This window comes from Polistes fuscatus, unplaced genomic scaffold (assembly GCF_010416935.1).
Source record: "Polistes fuscatus isolate 324 unplaced genomic scaffold, CU_Pfus_HIC Scaffold9, whole genome shotgun sequence".
Lineage (NCBI taxonomy): Eukaryota > Metazoa > Arthropoda > Insecta > Hymenoptera > Vespidae > Polistes > Polistes fuscatus.
In genome coordinates, this window is record NW_025113173.1 from 4416743 (window position 1) to 4438209 (window position 21467).

At 33.8% G+C, this 21467-nt stretch overlaps 3 protein-coding genes across 3 annotated transcripts in view; 2 read left to right on the plus strand and 1 right to left on the minus strand.

The window, feature by feature from the left end:
* Positions 1-4400: 4400 nt before the first annotated feature.
* LOC122525419 (spectrin alpha chain) lies at positions 4401-13316 on the plus strand. Its single transcript, XM_043648207.1, has 8 exons — positions 4401-4512; positions 4619-4892; positions 5008-5239; positions 5331-8947; positions 9444-11971; positions 12061-12494; positions 12588-12754; positions 12852-13316. The coding sequence occupies exons 2-8, from the start codon at positions 4743-4745 to the stop codon at positions 12978-12980; spliced, it is 7257 nt and encodes a 2418-aa protein (XP_043504142.1). The 5' UTR covers positions 4401-4512; positions 4619-4742; the 3' UTR covers positions 12981-13316.
* A 355-nt stretch (positions 13317-13671) lies between these two features.
* Positions 13672-16305, plus strand: LOC122525439 (RNA-splicing ligase RtcB homolog). The gene is made up of 11 exons (XM_043648249.1): positions 13672-13839; positions 13955-14054; positions 14137-14332; positions 14410-14540; positions 14620-14746; positions 14823-14929; positions 15057-15216; positions 15315-15490; positions 15569-15703; positions 15804-15968; positions 16063-16305. The coding sequence occupies exons 2-11, from the start codon at positions 13959-13961 to the stop codon at positions 16288-16290; spliced, it is 1521 nt and encodes a 506-aa protein (XP_043504184.1). The 5' UTR covers positions 13672-13839; positions 13955-13958; the 3' UTR covers positions 16291-16305.
* Positions 16306-17226: 921 nt separating this feature from the next.
* Positions 17227-21467, minus strand: part of LOC122525418 — an 86427-nt gene continuing 82186 nt past the window's right edge. Inside the window, 10 exon segments of the mRNA XM_043648206.1 lie at positions 17227-17712; positions 17894-18080; positions 18176-18414; positions 18514-18784; positions 18883-19136; positions 19234-19386; positions 19460-19705; positions 19792-19944; positions 20047-20415; positions 20503-21450. Of these exon segments, the coding sequence (XP_043504141.1) occupies positions 17477-17712; positions 17894-18080; positions 18176-18414; positions 18514-18784; positions 18883-19136; positions 19234-19386; positions 19460-19705; positions 19792-19944; positions 20047-20415; positions 20503-21450 (3056 nt within the window). The 3' untranslated portion in view covers positions 17227-17476.

Here is a 21467-nt window from a genome sequence, read left to right on the forward strand (position 1 = left end):
AAGATATCATTGTCCTCCATGGAGTACCAATGATTATTTATGCTGAGACGTCTCATCGACGACCTGCCGCCGGACACCCTATATAAAAATCGTAAAATAACAAGAGCTCGCCCTCTCTAACTCCCATACGTTTCTCTTCTATCCCCTTTTATACGGTTGAAACTTTTACGAGAGAATAATCGAATAATGATGTTGATGATGTTTTCACAAAAAAAAAAAGAAAAAACTATCTAAATATCTAAATAATTCGACGTAATCGTTGCACGATATAAATATATATATAGTTCTCTCTAATCGTATCGTCTATCGTCCTCCTTTTGGTCTTTCTCCTTTGTTAAAAAAAATATAAAAATAAAAAATCATACATTGTTCTTGGCTGTGTGAGTGCGTGATCATTATTACTTGCGTCCACGTATGTATGTGTATGCGTGCGCGTATGTTTGTTGGGTTACGATATATAGATTATGCGAAAGGGGAAATAGTTTGAAGAGAAAGAAAGAGAAAAAGAAAAAAAGAGGCAAAATATTATTAAATAATAATCGAATCTAATTAATTAACGTCCACGTATAGAGATCTTAAGCTCACATATATACGAAATATATATGCATACGTACGTACAGACATAAATCGTATATGCATATGATGCACTTACGAGTGTCTTCTTCGACTCTTTTACAAATTTGTACTAAATTTAGTTCTTATATTTACATATGGCAGTCGTTATTAATTGAGAAAGAATAAACAAACAAAGATAAAAGGATAAATAAATCATTGTGGAAGAATTATTTAAGAGTTATACAACAAGAAAGAACAAGAAAGAAAGAAAAAAGAAAGATAGAGAGAGAGAGAGAGTAGAAGTATATGCGAAAATTGTATATCGGGGATAAAAGAGATAAATTATTTATTATATATTAGATGATTATATATGTTATCTAGAAAATTGTTATATGTGACGTGGCGAAGTTACGTTTAAATAAAACCTGAAAAGTTTTAATGCGAAACGAAATGAGGGCTGTGAAGAGACTTGAAAAGTAGAAAGACAGAGAAAGAAAGAGAGAAAGAGAGAGGGGAGAGAGAGCGAAAGGGGCGCGTAAGTTTGAAAGAGAGAAAGAAATTCAAATAGAGAGGGGACGAAAGAGGACAAATTTCCCTTAAAGAATTAGAGAATGTGTCCGTTTAAAAAAAAAATACAAAAAAAACATTTAGCGGAGCGAGCTCAGGGAGGAGGAAGAGGAGGAAAAGAAGAAAGAGGAGAGAGAGGATAGGAAGAAGGGGGTAGAGACTATATTTTTTTAAATATAATCGAAGAGATGGATAACTCTTCCGTTCGAGCTGAAGGTTCAACAACGTAAGGTGCTGGCTATATACAAATGAGGTCCAAGAATGTTATTTAGCAAAAACCTAGTGTTACTGATTCGTAAATATTATTGAAACGGAGAGACATTTAAACATCAGTGTATATATATAAACAAACAAAACAAAAAATATGTATATCTTAAGTATAAATAAATAAATAAATAATAAGAAAAAAAAAATATATATATATATATACATATAAATATTATTGAATATTATATATATTATATGAATATATATATTGTATGTTATGTAGAGCAAATCATGGGTGGGAATCGGGGAAGGGGGGAGTTAAAGAGGGAAATTAATGATAATGCAAGTGTGTACGTGTAAGAGTACGGAAAAGGAAGGGTGATAAATGTGGAAGTTAAAGATGCTTCACCGTCTCGTACGATGTCTCGAATTTTATCTATAAAACGTCTAAACGTTTTAAACTTTTTTTTTCATATATACATATACATATATATATATATGTTAGTGTTAAAGCGTGAAATTCGTAAATTCATGAAAATTCTTAAACCCTGAAATAACTACAGTGATCACGATTTAACCGAATTATACTATTTAACGCTGACATATGTATACGATTTCTTTTTATACCGATGTATAGTACATTGCGAACGTTGATTGTAATTTGTAATTAATCGTCGATTATTCGTATATTCGATGATATAACAAATAAAATACTTCGAATTGTAGCTATTTAACGCACACTCGCCGATTTGTTCATACTCACTACTACTACTACTACTACTACTACTACTCAAGTAGTAGAAATCGAGGACATCGTACTTTTTTGTAATTGTAGATGAACCTTTCTAAAATTCGGGGAAGGGGAAAGTGTATAATAAGGAATATAATATTATTATTAATAATAATAATAATAAAAATAATAATAATAATAATAATAAGAAGAAGAAGAAGAAGAAAATGTTAACGTTAAGGATAATAATGTTAGGATAATTAATTAAGAATATTATAAGATAAGATAATATAATAATAACAATAATAATAATAATAGTAATAATAATAATAATAATAATAATATTAATATTAATAATAATTTAGAGAATAAAAATTTAATTTATTGAACGCCCCTACGATGATGGCGGCGGTAACGTACGTATGAGTGCAAGTGTATTCTGTATATTAAATAAGTTTTTTTGTACATAAGGATTCGTTGAGAGAGGATATTACTTACGAAAGATATAAACCAACAAACAAACAAAAAAAAAGAATGAAAGATACAAAGAAAGAAAGAAAATAAAAGTATGTGCTACTTTAATATTCTTCGTGACTGCGCAAGACAATGGGAAGTGAAAAGAAAATTATATATATAAATAAATAAATAAATAAATAACTGTAACAAATATCAGAGAGTATGTTGTGCAAAACGTTAAGACAGAAATGCTCTCTGAAGTTCTACATAAGTCGTTAACGATTAACGTTGGAATGGAATATTTTCAAGAAGATATGCGAAATACAGTGAAACAAAAACACATATATACACACATTCATACACATACACATACATATATATACATAAAGTGATCCAGTGCTGCCAATAATGCCTGTAAAATGGTCCCTTACATTTGCCACTTTGAAACAAAATATATTTCAGTATCATTTAAAAAAAAAATCACATAAATGTTCGTTGGGGGACGCCGTATATACCGATGATACAAAGCAAATTGCCTTTTTGTATTAACAAAGACATGTTGCCTTTTAACAAAAAAAAAAAAAAAAAAAAAAAGAATGAAAGAAAGAAAGAAAGAAAGGGAAGAGGTAGGTAGAGAAAATATGAAAAGAAAAAAAAGAATAAAACATAAAACTTTTAGCGATTTATATTGTAATACCATTACTTTGTCCAGGTACTTAAAGATGAAGAAGATAAATAAATTAAAGAAATGTTAGTACTATCCTCGTTTAATGAAATAAATTTTTGTCGACGAATAAAAGGTCTTTTGACGTATGAAGATTTTTGAAATAATCATTTTTTCTATACAATACGGAACCATTGAATATATATAATATGCGTATTCATACAAAAATTAATAAAAAATAGAAGAAGAAGGAGAAGAATAAAAAAAAAAATATCAGAGTACAATGGACAAAAGCAAGTACCTATACCTAACGTACCACTTGTATACATGATAGCAGACACTTATAAACGATGAATGAAAACACTACAACAAAAAATCATATTTTTAGGTGAATTAAATTTATATATATACACACATAATGATTGACTACGCTACAAGATATTTTAACGAATAAGATTTTACTGTAATAGGGATAAATATATAATTATTTACCTGTAAAATATTATGAAGACACGATGGATTGATGTAAGGAACTCTAATGTAACGTTCTGTGATTCGTTGTTTGTAGGTGAAATTTAATAAAAGATTATTGTACCATAACGTAACAGTGACTCGTGCCTAATTTTTAATTCTCTATTTCTCTCTCTCTCTATTATGTGTAGGTTAAGGGTGTTAAAGTATAAATAAACAACTATCATAAAAATTCCTTATTACCACTTCCATATTTGAATATTTCCGCGCGAAATTCAACATTTATCGCTTCTTCGCTTTGATTCGTCCAACGCTTTAATATTTAAAAAAATATATATATTATCTTATCTATAAATATACTTACATTTTTGAAGAACATTAAATACTTGCGTATATAATTTTTCTAAATAACTTAAGGAAACTATCATAAATTATATATAAATATCACATCAATATTTTAAGTGAGCAAGACATTATAATTTAATTAAAAAACGATTAAAGTAAATATTATCATCTTATTTCGGAAACACCATATATATATATATGTAGTAGGTACATGACGTAAGTTTCAAAGATAAACGTAACGTCATAATCATGATTGCATGTTGTGTATGTATGTGTATGCATCTTCTATATATGTCAAACATATCATTCTAATATATATATATATATATGTAAAGAGAGATTCAAGCAATGTGTATATTTGACCTATTGAACTAAGGTAAGGCTAGATTGGTAGAGTAGGAAATAAATCGACCAATCACGTATCAGCCGCACCGTTACGTGTTTCCTCGAAACGTCACTGTGCAGAAAGAGCGCATCAGTAACGGATCTAACCGAGTTATTGGAACGCACGAAGAAAGTGCGTATTCTTATTCGATATTATTCATCATTCGTAGAAATGAATTAAATAAAAAAAAGTATAGAAGTTATGTGAATCTATATTGTTAACAATAATTACTTTTCAGATAAGAGAATTGTCGATTTTTGAAGAGAACGAACGAGTTAACAGCCACACCCTACGGCCATCTTGGCCGCAAGTGGATATCCATTTGTAAAGACGTTTAAAGACGTTTAAGGAACTTTACAAAGATGGATCAGATAACACCGAAGGAAGTGAAAATTCTGGAAAATCCGGAAGATATTCAAGAAAGACGTGAACAAGTTCTTGGACGTTATGCCAATTTCAAGGCGGAGGCTCGTAGCAAACGAGACAAACTCGAGGACTCCCGTCGCTTTCAAGTAATATATTTTTAATTATTTACAAGATTTACTTTTCTTACCTAAGATATGATATACAATTGATGTCCTTATTTTTGTATTTTTTTAATGACCGAATTATTTGGTTTGCTTTTAGTATTTTAAGCGAGATGCGGATGAACTTGAGGGATGGATATATGAAAAGTTACAAGCAGCATCGGATGAAAGTTATAAAGATCCAACTAATTTGCAAGCCAAGATTCAAAAGCATCAAGCGTTCGAAGCAGAAGTCGCTGCTCATTCCAATGCTATCGTGTTACTTGATAATACTGGTTCTGAGATGATAGCGCAACATCATTTTGCTAGTGATGTCATTCGTAAAAGATTAGGTAAATATAGATTGTTGACTTTTCTAGTATAAATCATGATTAACGATATACTTTGAAATACCTATTTGTTATATACTTTGAATTTTTACAGAGGAACTTCACAGCTTATGGGAGTTATTATTGTCACGATTAGCCGACAAGGGATTGAAATTGCAACAAGCTTTAGTACTTGTCCAATTTATCAGACACTGCGATGAAGTTATGTTTTGGATCCATGATAAGGAAGCGTTTGTAACCACCGATGAGTTTGGACATGATTTAGAACACGTTGAAGTATTGCAAAGGAAATTTGATGAATTCCAAAAAGACATGGCAAGTCAAGAATATAGAGTAACAGAAGTTAACGAAATTGCAGACAAACTTTTATTAGACGGTCATCCAGAACGCGATACCATTTTACGTAGAAAAGAGGAATTAAATGAATCATGGCAAAGATTGAAACAACTTGCTATCTTGAGACAAGAGAAATTATTTGGAGCACATGAAATTCAGAGATTTAATAGAGATGCTGATGAAACGATGGCTTGGATCGCAGAAAAAGATGTTGTATTGTCATCCGATGACTTTGGACGTGATCTTGCAAGCGTGCAGACACTTCAACGCAAACATGAAGGTATTGAACGTGATCTTGCAGCTTTGGAAGATAAGGTATATACATTAGGAGCAGAAGCGGATCGTTTGGCAGCTATTCACCAGGCAGATCATTCCAAACAAATACAATCTAAGAGAGCAGAAATCCTTCAATCTTGGGAAAGTTTAACTGCAAAGGCTAAAGAAAGACGTTTGAAACTCGACGAGTCGTATTATTTGCATCGTTTCTTGGCTGATTATAGAGATTTAGTTTCTTGGATGAATGATATGCGCGCAATTATTTCGGCGGATGAACTTGCCAAAGATGTGGCTGGGGCTGAAGCACTTTTGGAGAGACATCAGGAACACAAAGGAGAGATAGATGCCAGAGCTGATAGTTTTGATTCTACAATTATGGCTGGTAATAAACTTTTGGAGAAGAAACATTATGCAGCTGAAGAAGTTGCTCGTAAATTGGAGTCACTTGCAGAGGATAAAGCATCCCTTCTTAGTTTGTGGGAGAAACGTCGTATCTTATACGAACAGTGTATGGATTTACAACTATTCTACAGAGATACAGAACAGGCTGATGCTTGGATGGCAAAACAGGAAGCATTTTTAGCTAATGAAGATTTAGGTGACTCTCTTGACAGCGTAGAGGCTCTTATAAAGAAACACGAAGATTTTGACAAATCATTGGCAGCTCAAGAAGAAAAGATTAAAGTATTAGACGAGTTTGCTGGAAAGTTAATCGAGGGAGAACATTATGCCGCAGACGATGTTGCCCAGCGACGACAAATGTTATTAGAAAGGAGAGCCATACTTCTCGACAAGTCTGCCCAACGAAGACATCGTTTAGAAGATGCGTACAAATTACAACAATTCGAACGTGATTGCGATGAAACGAAAGGCTGGATTAATGAGAAACTTAAATTTGCTACCGACGACAGTTACTTGGATCCAACTAATCTTAATGGAAAAGTTCAGAAGCATCAGAATTTCGAACAAGAATTGAACGCCAATAAAACTCGAATGGAAGAGTTGGTAGCAACTGGAGAGGAATTGATAGGAAATAATCATTACGCCAGTGATCGCATTCGTACTCGTACGGAAGAAATTATATCATTATGGGAAAGTTTAGCACATGCTTCAGAAAAGAAAGGTGCGAAATTACAAGAAGCCTCTCAGCAACAACAATTTAATCGTACGGTCGAAGATATCGAATTGTGGCTTTCGGAGGTTGAAGGACAACTCATGTCGGAAGATTATGGAAAAGATTTGACCAGTGTTCAAAACTTACAAAAGAAACATGCTCTCTTGGAAGCTGATGTATCATCGCATGCAGATAGAATTGATAGTATTGCACAGGCTGCAGAACAGTTTGTTAAGCAAGGACACTTTGATGCAGACAACATCAAATCCAAACAGGACCAATTGCAAACACGTTATTCAGCCTTGCAAAGACCCATGAGTATTCGAAAACAGAGACTTTTAGACTCCTTACAAGTCCAACAATTATTCCGAGATATCGAAGATGAGGAAGCTTGGATTCGTGAAAAAGAACCAGTTGCTGCATCCACTAATCGTGGACGTGATCTTATTGGGGTTCAAAATTTGCAAAAGAAACATCAAGCTGTCCTGGCAGAAATCAATAATCACGAGCCACGAGTAGCTGCTGTATGCCAAGCAGGCTCAACTATGTTGCAAGATGGTCATTTCGCATCTGGAGAGATCAGTCAACGTCTAGCAGCTTTAGATGAACATTGGGGACAATTGAAAGAGAAGGCACGGCAACGTAAAAATGATCTTGACGATTCACTGCAGGCCCATCAGTATTTCGCTGATGCCAATGAAGCTGAATCTTGGATGAAAGAAAAAAGACCCATAGTAATGAATGCTGATTACGGTAAGGACGAGGACAGTTCCGAGGCTTTGTTAAAAAAACACGAAGCTCTCGTTAGTGACCTAGAAGCATTTGCTAGTACTATAACTGCATTACGCGAACAAGCGGCTTCTTGTCGTCAACAAGAGACTCCTACGATTGATATAACTGGTAAAGAATGCGTCGTCGCATTGTACGATTATGCTGAAAAATCACCGAGAGAAGTATCCATGAAGAAGGGTGATACCTTGACTCTTCTTAATTCCAATAATAAAGATTGGTGGAAAGTAGAAGTGAATGATCGCCAAGGTTTTGTACCAGCTGCATATGTCAAACGTGTTGAACCAGAAGCAGGCTTGAGTGCTTCTCAACAGAATTTAGCAAGAGAGCAAAGTTCAATTGCAGCTAGGCAAGCACAGATTGAAGGACAGTACGATGACCTTTTGAGATTGGCACGAGAACGTCAAGTTAAATTGAACGAAACTGCGAAGGCTTACGTTCTCGTAAGAGAAGCCGCCGAATTAGAAACGTGGATAAAGGACAAAGAGAATCATGCTCAAGTGCAAGACGTCGGTGAAGATTTAGAACAAGTAGAAGTGATGCAAAAGAAATTCGACGATTTCCAGGCTGATCTAAAAGCTAACGAGGTACGTCTCGCTGAAATGAACGAGATTGCTGTACAACTGATGAGCCTGGGACAGACAGAAGCTGCGTTAAAGATTCAAACGCAAATACAAGATTTGAATGAAAAATGGAAGAGTCTGCAAACACTTACGGCCGAACGAGCCAGTCAATTAGGTTCCGCTCACGAAGTACAACGTTTCCATCGTGACGTTGACGAAACGAAAGATTGGATTCGCGAGAAGGATGCGGCTTTGAACAATGACGATCTCGGCAAAGATTTGCGTAGCGTACAAGCGTTGCAACGTAAACACGAAGGGTTAGAAAGAGACTTGGCAGCCCTTGGAGATAAAATAAAACAGTTGGATGAAACAGCGAATCGTTTGATGCAATCTCATCCGGAAACTGCTGAACAAACTTATGCTAAACAAAAAGAAATTAACGAGGAATGGACTCAACTTACAGCTAAAGCCAATAGTAGAAAAGAAAAATTATTGGACTCTTATGATTTGCAACGATTCCTCAGCGATTATCGCGATTTGATGGCATGGATCAATTCGATGATGGGTCTTGTTGCTTCCGAGGAACTCGCGTCGGACGTTACAGGGGCTGAGGCATTGCTGGAACGTCATCAGGTAAACTTATTTTATTGTTTATTCTATCAGAAAACATTTAATTCCTCGTAGTCCCACTAGATCGTTCACAGATGATTTGAATTATAGAATCACAGAGCAGAGATAGACGCGCGATACAGCGTTTTTCCAGAGGTAGTAGAGGATTTTAGCATGCAACGACGTATTTGCGACGCTTTGTCTCTGTTAAATGCGTTAAATTAATTGTCACGCATATATCTTGTAATATCAAAGCTCATTGGAACAAGAAAAAAGTGATCGGTATTTTTTTGTCCGTGAAAATATTAGCTCATTAACCATCTCAATATTTTCAGCTTATGATACTGCCGTTTTTTGCCGCTTATAGCATTTATTATTGAGTGGATTGAAATGATACATAACAATATCATTGTGCGTTTCATATATATATGAAGATACAGAAAAAATGCAGGATTCTTTTTTTAAGCAAAGATATTTATTCAATCATTCGATTAATTTAATTTATAATATTAATTTACAGGAACACCGAATGGAAATCGATGCCAGGACTGGAACGTTCCAGGCATTTGAATTATTTGGCCAACAATTATTGCAATCGAGTCATTACGCCAGTGTAGAAATCCAGGAGAAATTAGAATCAATGGCTGAAGCTCGTCAAGAATTAGAAAAGGCTTGGATCCAACGACGCATGCAATTAGATCAGAACTTGGAACTACAATTATTCTGCAGAGATTGTGAACAGGCAGAAAATTGGATGAGCGCACGAGAAGCTTTCCTGAAAAGTGCGGATACTGTTGACAGCAACGATAACGTTGAGGCATTGATCAAAAAACACGAAGATTTCGATAAAGCTATAAATGCGCATGAAGAGAAAATCGGTACTTTACAAACTTTGGCCGATCAGTTGATAGCAGCTGAACATTACGCAGCTAAACCCATAGACGATAAACGTTGTCAAGTGTTGGATCGCTGGAAAGATTTGAAAGACGCTCTTATAGAAAAACGATCGAAACTAGGAGAATCTCAGACTCTTCAACAATTCTCTCGAGATGCCGATGAAATAGAAAATTGGATAGCCGAAAAATTGCAATTAGCCACGGAAGAAAATTACAAAGATCCCGCTAACATACAATCGAAACATCAGAAACATCAAGCATTTGAAGCCGAACTTGCAGCTAATGCAGACAGAATTCAGTCGGTTCTAGCAATGGGAGGAAATTTGATAGAGAAACATCAATGTGCGGGCTCAGAAGATGCGGTTCAGAAGAGATTAGCATCTATTGCCGATCAATGGGAATATTTGACCCAAAAGACTACAGAAAAATCCATGAAATTGAAAGAAGCCAACAAGCAACGTACATACATTGCGGCAGTTAAAGATTTAGATTTTTGGCTTGGCGAAGTTGAAAGTTTATTAACTTCTGAAGATGCTGGAAAAGATTTGGCATCTGTGCAAAATTTGATGAAGAAACACCAATTGGTCGAAGCGGATATTCAGGCTCACGAGGAAAGAATCAAGGATATGAATGCTCAAGCTGATTCTCTCATTGAAAGTGGACAATTCGATGCAACTGGTATTCAAGAAAAGAGACAGAGCATAAACGAACGATACGAACGTATCAGAAATCTTGCTGCTCATAGACAAGCGAGATTAAACGAAGCTAATACTTTGCATCAATTCTTCCGTGACATCGCTGATGAAGAATCTTGGATCAAAGAGAAGAAATTATTGGTTGGATCTGACGATTATGGTCGTGACTTAACAGGCGTACAGAATCTTAAGAAGAAGCATAAGAGATTAGAAGCTGAACTTGGTAGTCACGAACCTGCCATTCAAGCAGTTCAAGAGGCAGGTGAAAAATTGATGGATGTATCTAACTTGGGTGCACATGAGATTGAACAACGTTTGAAGCTTCTCAATCAAGCCTGGTCTGAACTTAAACAATTGGCTGCTAATAGAGGACAAAAATTGGATGAATCTCTGACTTATCAACAGTTCTTGGCGAAGGTTGAAGAAGAAGAAGCTTGGATCACTGAAAAACAACAATTACTTTCAGTAGAAGACTACGGTGATACAATGGCTGCTGTTCAAGGTTTGTTAAAGAAACATGATGCCTTTGAAACTGATTTCGCTGCTCATGGAGAACGCTGCAAAGACATTTGTGAAGCTGGTGAGGCATTGATCAATGCTGGTAATCATCGAGCTGATGCTATTGGACAGAGATGTACGCAATTGCGTAATAAATTGGAACAACTTGGTGCACTTGCAGCTAGAAGGAAGACCCGCCTCAATGATAATTCGGCATATTTGCAGTTTATGTGGAAAGCTGATGTCGTTGAATCATGGATCGCTGACAAAGAAACTCACGTACGTTCAGAAGAGTTTGGACGTGATTTATCAACCGTTCAAACTTTATTAACCAAGCAGGAAACTTTCGATGCTGGATTACACGCGTTTGAACACGAGGGTATTCAAAATATAACATCTTTGAAAGAAATGCTTGTTGATGCTGGACATGATCAAACTCCGAGTATTCAGAAACGTCATGCTGACGTGATCACCCGTTGGCAGAAACTCTTGGCAGATTCTGACGCTCGTAAACAGCGATTGTTAAGAATGCAAGATCAGTTCAGACAAATCGAAGAACTTTATCTTACATTTGCCAAGAAAGCTTCTGCTTTCAATTCATGGTTCGAAAATGCTGAGGAAGATTTAACCGATCCAGTTAGATGTAACAGCATCGAAGAAATTCGTGCATTACGAGAAGCTCATGCTCAATTCCAAGCAAGTTTGTCTTCTGCTGAAGCTGATTTCCAAGCACTTGCAGCACTTGACAGACAAATAAAGAGCTTCAACGTTGGTCCAAATCCGTATACGTGGTTTACAATGGAAGCACTGGAAGATACCTGGCGTAATTTGCAAAAGATTATCAAAGAACGTGATATAGAGCTTGCGAAGGAAGCCCAACGACAAGAAGAAAACGATAAATTACGAAAAGAATTCGCTAAGCATGCTAATGCGTTCCATCAATGGTTGGCAGAAACAAGGTATATCATAATTTATATCTTTATTATTTAAAATTAAAATTGATTTCATGATAAATTTGATTATTATATCTTTTTATAATATTTTATAGAACATCTATGATGGAAGGTTCCGGTTCTTTGGAACAACAATTGGAAGCAACTAAGAGAAAAACTCAGGAAGTACGAGCTCGTCGTCAAGATTTGAAGAAGATCGAGGATCTCGGTGCGATATTGGAAGAACATTTAATTCTCGATAATCGTTATACCGAACACAGTACAGTCGGATTGGCACAACAATGGGATCAATTGGATCAACTTGGAATGCGCATGCAACATAATCTCGAACAACAAATTCAAGCAAGAAATCAATCTGGTGTCTCTGAAGACGCTCTTAAAGAATTCTCTATGATGTTTAAACACTTTGATAAGGATAAGAGTGGACGATTAAATCATCAAGAATTTAAATCATGTTTGAGGGCTCTAGGATATGATTTGCCAATGGTCGAAGAGGGTCAACCTGATCCAGAATTTGAGAACATACTTGGTAACGTTGATTTCTTATTTACAACAATCATTTTTTACATTTCAATGTTTTCCATAATATCGCACATTTACCATGAAATTTGTTTATCCGCAGATATCGTAGATCCGAACAGAGATGGTTACGTTTCGTTACAAGAATATATGGCGTTTATGATAAGCAAAGAAACGGAAAATGTACAGAGTTCTGAAGAAATAGAAAATGCCTTCCGTGCAATTACAGCGGCAGATCGGCCATACGTAACGAAGGAAGAATTATATGCCGTACGTAGAATTTCATACAAGTGTATACTTTCATTCTAATTTGTAAATGATTTTTATTATGTCGTTATGTAATTTGTTTCTTTTTTTAATTTTTCAGAATCTTACGAAAGAAATGGCTGATTACTGCGTGGCACGTATGAAAGCATACGTTGATCCTAAAACGGAAAGACCAATTACAGGAGCATTGGATTACATTGAATTTACTCGTACACTTTTCCAAAATTAATTATCTGCATATAGTATATAATATATATATATATATAAAATACATAATATATAATAATTGTTTGCACTGTTACTGTTTACAATATATACAATCTTTTCAAATCATAGCTTTAGAGGAATATTACAATATCCTCGTTTTGATATACGTACTTTATTACTATAACTTTCTCTCTTTCTTAATCTCTTTTTATACTCAATTATTTTATTTTCTGCATTTAAAAACATTATTATATAAATTATTATCACAAAGACTTGCTTCCAGCAACAAGCAACTGACAGCTTTTGAGCGATATAACTTATGAGATATGTCATAAATAAATATTGAAATTCGTGACGCGTATGCTTAATATATAAATCATTACAATAAAATTATTTAATTAATTTATACATATATATATAACATTTACAAGCAAAGTAGATAAAATATTACACGTAGTTGTAAATAGAATTAAAGAAAATAAATATTATTTGATCGCAATTGATTTTTATTACCTTACTTATCAATTATGTGTTTTAAACTTTTGCATTATATATAAATTTAAAATATATTTTAAATGTAGCTTTTTAATAATTATTTATTCATGAAATTCAACAAAAATTATATTTGATAATTCTCTATATGCAGTTACATTACATGCGCAGAAACTTTTTTGGTAACACTGATTTTATCTGGTAACATTTCACATTTGGTAAGACTGGTTACTTTTTTCAGACTGTCAAAGTAAATTTCAGTAGTCGTTGCAATATCTTGCGAGATACAAGCCGGTGTTTTAAAAGTTTATTAAAAAAGATCCTACGTTTGTGTATAAATAATAATTGAATTAATTGTTTTCCAATTTATAATTGCACACTTAATTATTGTAAGTTTAATATATTGTCACAAAAAATATAATTTCTGCGTTAATCGTAATCGTTAACATATTTAGTTATTAAATTAATTTATAAATATTACATTAATTGATATTTGATTTTTAGTAAAATGGTTGTCAGACAGTATCAGGAGGAACTTAAGTACTTAGAAAAAATAAATCAATGGTCTTGGAGAATTAAAAAAGGTTTCCAACCTAATATGAAGGTATGCATTTAAAAAAAATACTTTTATTCAAAGTTGTCTATTTAGTTTGTGAAGTTAATTAATTAGCATGAATATTATTTAGGTCGAAGGAGTATTTTATGTTAACAATACGTTAGAACGTTTAATGTTCGACGAATTAAAAAATGCATGCAGGCCAGGTGCAGTTGGAGGTTTTCTTCCAGGTATGAAACAGATTGCTAACGTAGCTGCTTTACCTGGAATTGTTGGAAGATCAGTTGGGTTACCCGATGTTCATTCTGGATATGGTTTTGCCATTGGTATAGTATTTTCTTTTTAAATGTATTTTTTATTAACATGATTTATCATAAGAATAATATATTAATTTAATATACAGGAAATATGGCAGCGTTTGATTTAAATGATCCAAAGTCAATAGTATCACCCGGTGGAGTAGGATTTGATATTAATTGTGGTGTACGTTTGTTAAGAACAAATTTGTTTCAAGAAGACGTTCTACCTGTTAAGGTATTCAATTATATAATTTGTACATATTTTATAATCCAATTTGTTAAACTATGTTTGAATACAATATTGTATGTAATAGGAACAACTTGCACAAAGTATGTTTGATCATATTCCGGTAGGAGTCGGGTCTAAAGGGATTATACCAATGAATGCTAACGATTTAGAAGAGGCATTGGAGATGGGTATGGATTGGTCTTTGAGAGAAGGTAAATATTTTATTAAAATTTAATAAATAAAATGAACCATTAAATATCAAAATTATCATTCTGATATTGATTATAGGCTACATTTGGGCAGAGGATAAGGAACATTGCGAAGAATATGGTAGAATGTTAAATGCTGATCCTTCGAAAGTGTCATTGAGAGCAAAAAAACGTGGTCTTCCTCAGGTAAATCTTCAAAATAACATCAATACTATATTAATAAGCCCTTTGTACTCGTAAGACCATCTGTACTACTACCCAACGTAAAATCAAATTGCTTGATGTCCTTGTAATAACAGTAATATTATTTTAGTTAGGTACATTAGGTGCGGGTAATCATTATGCTGAGATTCAAGTTGTAGAAGAAATTTATGATAAATGGGCTGCATGTAAGATGGGTATAGAACAAAAGGGCCAAATCTGTGTTATGATTCATTCAGGAAGCAGAGGTTTTGGACATCAAGTTGCTACAGGTAATTTGAATGAAAGATAAGATTAAATAATAGTGAAATCTTTTTTACTTTATTTCATTATTTACCTAATAATCGTTTATGTTCTTTTTCTTTTTTAGATGCACTCGTGCAAATGGAGAAAGCTATGAAAAGGGATAATATCGAGACAAATGATAGACAATTAGCTTGTGCTCATATTAAATCTCAGGAGGGTCAAGATTATTTAAAAGCAATGTCGGCTGCTGCTAATTTTGCATGGGTCAATCGAAGTTCTATGACATTTCTTACTCGACAGGTTTGTGTCTTAAAAAATATAAATATAAATAAAAAATTCAATTATGCGTATACTTTTCATTTTTGCTTTTATTTCTAGGCATTTGCAAAACAATTTAATCTTTCTCCAGATGACTTGGATATGCATGTTATTTACGACGTATCACATAACGTAGCTAAAATTGAAGAACATTTGGTCGACGGCAAACCGAAAACCCTTTTAGTTCATAGGAAGGTAAGTTGTAATATATGATATATTTTGTCTTATAAATATACAGGGTGTCCCACATAATTGGGGGTAAAAGAAACTAAATTATCTTTTTCTTTCAACTAAGGGATCAACCAGGGCTTTTCCACCTCATCATCCATTGATTCCTGTAGATTATCAGTTAACAGGGCAGCCGGTTTTAATCGGCGGTACGATGGGAACATGCAGTTATGTTCTTACCGGAACTGAACAAGGAATGCAAGAAACATTTGGATCTACGTGCCATGGAGCTGTAAGTTATATTTCAAATTTATTCTGTTGTTCTTAATATTGTTTAAACGAAAACAAATTTGATTAAATGTTGTATTTTTCTTTAATATATTTAGGGTCGTGCCTTGTCTAGGGCCAAATCACGAAGAAATTTAGATTACAAAGATGTTCTAAATAAATTAGAAAGTTTAGGTATATCCATTAGAGTTGCCTCACCAAAATTAGTTATGGAAGAGGCTCCTGAATCCTATAAAAATGTAACGGATGTTGTAAACACGTGCCATTCTGCTGGTATTTCGAAAAAGTGTATTAAACTGAGGCCAATAGCAGTTATTAAAGGATAATTTCTATAAAATGTATTTGAATGAACTGCTTTTGTATTTAATGTAAGTTACATATGCTATGGAATTCTCCACTAGACGGTCAACTATCGATGATATTAAAAAAGTTGTTGTATGAGAATTTATTTAAATAATTTTAATTAAATTAAAATTATTTTATATATTTGCACTTACCTTAATATCAATTCTTTCATTCACATGTATCTTAAAAAATGAAAGATCGATTATGTTGTGATAAAATAGTATTTTTTACAACTTAAAAGTATAATACTAAATTATAAAATTCATATTTTTTTGGAATATTGAGATGCATTTAATAAATATCGCATAATTATTTTGTAAAATGTTTTTGTAAATTTTGTAATCGCAAATGTTACTACTTTACAAGTGTTCGTATGTGATTTGTATGTTACATGTTTAATGTTATTTAATCTTATTATTTTGTCTTTGTCTTCTAATATATTATAATATATATATGTACTTTATTTTAAATGTATAATAATTTGTCAAAAACTATTTTAACAATATCTGCACAATTATTTGGCATCGCGATTTCGCCACTTTTATAGAACATTTGATCGAAAAAAAAATAACATTTGCAATATATTTTAATTGGCATTAGTTAAAATATACAATTGTCTATTTTTATAATAATAATAATAATAAAAAAAAACAAGACTACATTAAACTACTTTGTTTGACTTTACACGCAAATAAATTCGCGATTTCGTGTATGTGTACGTGTTGTGTATAAAACAAATCCTCCACTGACTAGAAAAAATAATACAGAGGATGATGCTCATGAAAAATAGGATTATGTTTCATGTATACACATAGAAAGAGAGCTAGAAAGAGAGAGAGAGAAAGAAAGAGAAAGAGAAAGAAAGGGAGAGAATAAAATAATAAAGCAATCCCGTCACCTTAAATAGAAAATACATATTTTGTAATAGTAAAGTTATTTTTTCTTTTTTAGAAAGATAGTGACACTGATTATGTAAACCCTTGAGAGCATATTCTAAAAAGTAGTCATTGGAGGAGTTGCATTTAGAAATACAAGACTGACCAAGTTAGGAAGAGTGGTCTGAAATGCATTCCGCGATAAAAGATTATAAAATTATATTATATATAAAATAATTATATATACTAAGAGAAAAATAGATAGAAGGAGATAGGAAGAGAGAAGATCTTATTATAAGTGATAATCAGGAGAAGGTTCAGCTACAGATTCGGTAGTGAACAAAGGATTTGGAAACTCTGGTGGATGTGGCAGTGGTCCAGCAGTCTTTGGCTGACGTCTATATGCCATTAACCAGCATGAAACAGCAATAGCAACAGCAACTAGTGCTAACAGTGCTGTTATTACTAACGCTATGATAAATCCAACCATGGAAACACAAATGTCTTCTACCCTTTGAGCTGAAGGAACTGAAAATTATAATATTATATGATTAATTTATTGATCTCGCATAATATCAGGGGTGGGCAACATGCAGATCGCTGGTATCACGATAATCTATTGTAATAGTGATCGATGATGAGGAGTGAATATAGTTTGAAGCGAAGAAGTTGCCCACCTTTGTATTAAATAAATATTTGAATGATATACCTTCAGCCGGATCTGCTGTTAATCTTTCTTCTCTTCTTTCTAAAGTAAATATTAAGTTAGATTCGATTGTTATTTCTTCACGAAGCTGCCCTTCGAAGCCGTCAGAAACACTTAGGGCTGTATCGTTCGATTCTGCCTCGACGTCCCTACGACGGCGACCAAATGCATTGTATCCACGACAATTGACCTAAAATTAATTTTTAATTATTTACGAATATTTTTGTCAAGATTTATTTCAGAGATAAGAATAATAATAAGAATAATTATTAAATAAATATTTACAGGCTGACATCGTCCAAAACAGACTCGTATGTTACATTGGAATCTGATATTATCGCTACTGGGAAACTTGAATGCATTAAAACTAGCCATCAATGACTGAGTTTCATGATTCTGTTCCCATTCTCCGAATATTGTTGGATCCGTTGCACATCCATTTTCATCTGTCACGATATATTCGTTTTCCAAATTATCTTCCATTGTTTTGGCAACACAATTTCTCGCGAAACCTCCATAAATTGCTGTAGATCGAAATAATGAAAAATAAAACAAAAAAATTAGATATTCATTATTATTGAAAAATATAATATAAAAGAAAAATATAAAAGTTATATGCATACATGATGGCTGAACTTCAACTTGTAACATAAGATTATCTCCTATTTCGGCAGAATTGATTTCGTTTCCGTTTTGAGTAACTATTCTCATTACACACGTTGGAGGTGGTCCAGTATTTGCAATAGTACCAGCAGTAGTTAACATTGAAACGTTAAAGCCAAGTGTAACATTTTGTTCACCAGTTTGATAAATACATTTGATGTGATAGGCCTGTGCTTTGTATGTTACTAATTTAGGATGTTTCTGAACGACGAGTATAAAACTGGCTTGTCCCTGTTTATTTAATTGATAATATAATAAATGTATTAAGAATGACAAATGTGTAATTAAAATAATTTCAGAGAAAGTGGATTTACTCAAAAAGTACTTACGTTAACATGTATCAATCCGCAATTGCCGAACGCAACTTTAAATATTATATCAGTTTTATGTATAGTTTCAGCGGGTATTGAAACAACGCGTCTACATTGTTCATCTTTGCTGCGTCCTTTAACATATAAGACTCCGTCAAATTCGTGATCTTGCAAATATATTTCAACTTGAACTCCGTCTGATAAACAACTGACGCCCATGTCTGGCGTTGGGAAATCTGTCTTGGGTGTTTTCTCTTTGGAAACATAATCTTCTATATGGAGAATATAATAAAAAAAATTTCATTCAAATTTTACCCATACAATATTATAATCTATGTTAATGTAATTGTTTTTTTTTTTAATACTCACGGCAATGAGCTTTATGTCTCGTTACATTGCAAATCGTATTTACATTACATGGATTAATTAATTTTAGGCAAGGATCTTCGCAAGTTCTTGTTGTTAAATCGCAGTATCTATTATCTGCGCAATCGTCATCTATCTTGCATCCTATTATTCCGACTGTAATATGATGTCAATGTTTATTAATATAATATTAAAAGGAAATAGTTTAATATAAAAACTGTATTCTTACTGAGTTTACAATATCCATTAGCGGTTATTCTGTATCCATTTTTAGTTGGACATATGCAACGACCGTATTCGTCTATCAAAAATCCCTTCTCTAAAGCACAAGTACAATATCCTTGATTATTAATGATCATTCCAGTTTCTTCGTGACACGGTACGCAAATATCGTGTTGGTCTTTGGCCATATGTTGCAGACAAATGCAATTACCGTATTCGTCAGGTATTTGGCCTTTTTCGACTGGGCAAACGTCTTCTGTAAGAAGAATAAATACATGTTGTTATAATACACCGAATAGAATGTATCACTAAATACAATTATAAAATATAATAAATTACTTGTATCGCAGATCATCGTTCTGACTGGTTCAGTGTCTAATACTTTGCAAATAGCATTTACGCCGCAAGGTGCAATTTTGACGCAAGGATTTATACATTCTCCATCGAAGCATGCAGTTTGTGGTGGACACTCGTAATCCGCTTTACAAGTTTCTGCAAGCAAACGATAAAATAGTTATAATAAACAAAAAAAAATGTAACTACAGTAATATAGTAGAATTATTTAATGTTTTTTATAAATATGTAATGTTTTACCTTGGATACATCCGGATTTGGAATCAGCAATGTATCCTGGAGGACAAGAACACTCGACAATATGATTATATACATTGCATTCAGTTTTACCAGTACATGGGTTAGACGTGCAAGGATCTTCGCAGCGATTGTTAATGCATGCTTTATTTGTAGGACAATCTGTATTGCTTCTGCATCCTAATAAAACACAAGATACTGTTGGATTGCCTTTCAAGCCTGGCGGACATTCGCAAATGGCTTTGTGATTTATAGCTCGACATTCTGCTCCTTTTCCACAAGTTATTGTCGTCGATGAACAAGCAGGAATGCAATTATGTCTCACGCATACATGTGTTCCACTACAATCTTCATTCGTGCGGCAACTGGTGACTAAAGTATGGAATTAACGATTAGAGACACAAATAGTCATAGTAATAACTTGAAAGTTATCATTTAGAGATCGTAAATGAATATTACCTTCGGTACATGCGATGTCCGCACTTCCATCGTAGCCCAAGACACAAGAACATACTGGTTTATGATCGACTACATTGCAAATTGCATTGGGACCACAAGCACACGGATTTCTACATATACCATTGATACAAGATTTGTCATGAGCACAGTCGTTATCCTTTGTACATTCGATTTTAACTATTGGCGTGGTAGGTTGACAAGTTCCACTACCACTACTAACGTATCCACTTGGGCAAACACAAATCATCGTTCTTACAGGAGATGTCGGTAATACTCTACATTCTGATGGCGGAGTACAAGGTTGCATGATCGGACAAGGTTCCTCGCATTTGTGATTGAAACATGCTAATTTGTCTGGACAATCGCTGTCTTCTCTACACTCGGGTTGTTCTTCCAATTTGCAAAGGATATATGGATTTCCAGTATAATGAGATGGGCAACGACAAATCGGGATATGATTAAGAACCTTACATTCGGCACGAGAGGAACAAGGATTATCGTGAAGACAAGGATCTATGCATTGCATGTTGATACACGAATGCTCGCTAGGACAATCTCCGTTACTGTGACAACCAATAACTCGACATTTGTCCAAAGGATTTCCATAATATCCTTTGCGACAACGACAATCGGCTACGTGGTTTCTGACGTAACATTCGGCATTCAAACCACATATATCTGTTAGTAAGCATGGATCAACGCAGTAATTATTCTTGCAGGATTTATCTTGAGCACAGTCGTAGTCATGTTGGCATTCCACCGAAACGCATGAGATTACAGGATTACCTTGGTAGCCTTCTTTGCAAGAACATATAGGCTTATGATTTCTTACGAAACATATTGCATTGGTACCGCAATTGCAAGGATCTCGGCATTGTCTATTCACGCAAGCTTCGTTGTCATTACATTCATCGTTTGTAACGCAAGCACCGACGTTTGTTAATTGTACTATAAAATACAAAGTG

What these genes read in the sequence shown, in the direction of transcription:
- LOC122525419 (XM_043648207.1), top strand. Translation starts at nt 4,743, where the DNA reads ATGGATCAGATAACACCGAAGGAAGTGAAAATTCTGGAAAATCCGGAA. An exon ending in CAATGGTTGGCAGAAACAAG is followed by an intron (nt 11,972 to 12,060) that starts GTATATCATAAT and finishes AATATTTTATAG; the next exon opens with AACATCTATGATGGAAGGTT. An exon ending in AGAATTTGAGAACATACTTG is followed by an intron (nt 12,495 to 12,587) that starts GTAACGTTGATT and finishes GTTTATCCGCAG; the next exon opens with ATATCGTAGATCCGAACAGA.
- LOC122525439 (XM_043648249.1), top strand. Translation starts at nt 13,959, where the DNA reads ATGGTTGTCAGACAGTATCAGGAGGAACTTAAGTACTTAGAAAAAATA. An exon ending in GGATTGGTCTTTGAGAGAAG is followed by an intron (nt 14,747 to 14,822) that starts GTAAATATTTTA and finishes TATTGATTATAG; the next exon opens with GCTACATTTGGGCAGAGGAT. An exon ending in AAAAACGTGGTCTTCCTCAG is followed by an intron (nt 14,930 to 15,056) that starts GTAAATCTTCAA and finishes ATATTATTTTAG; the next exon opens with TTAGGTACATTAGGTGCGGG.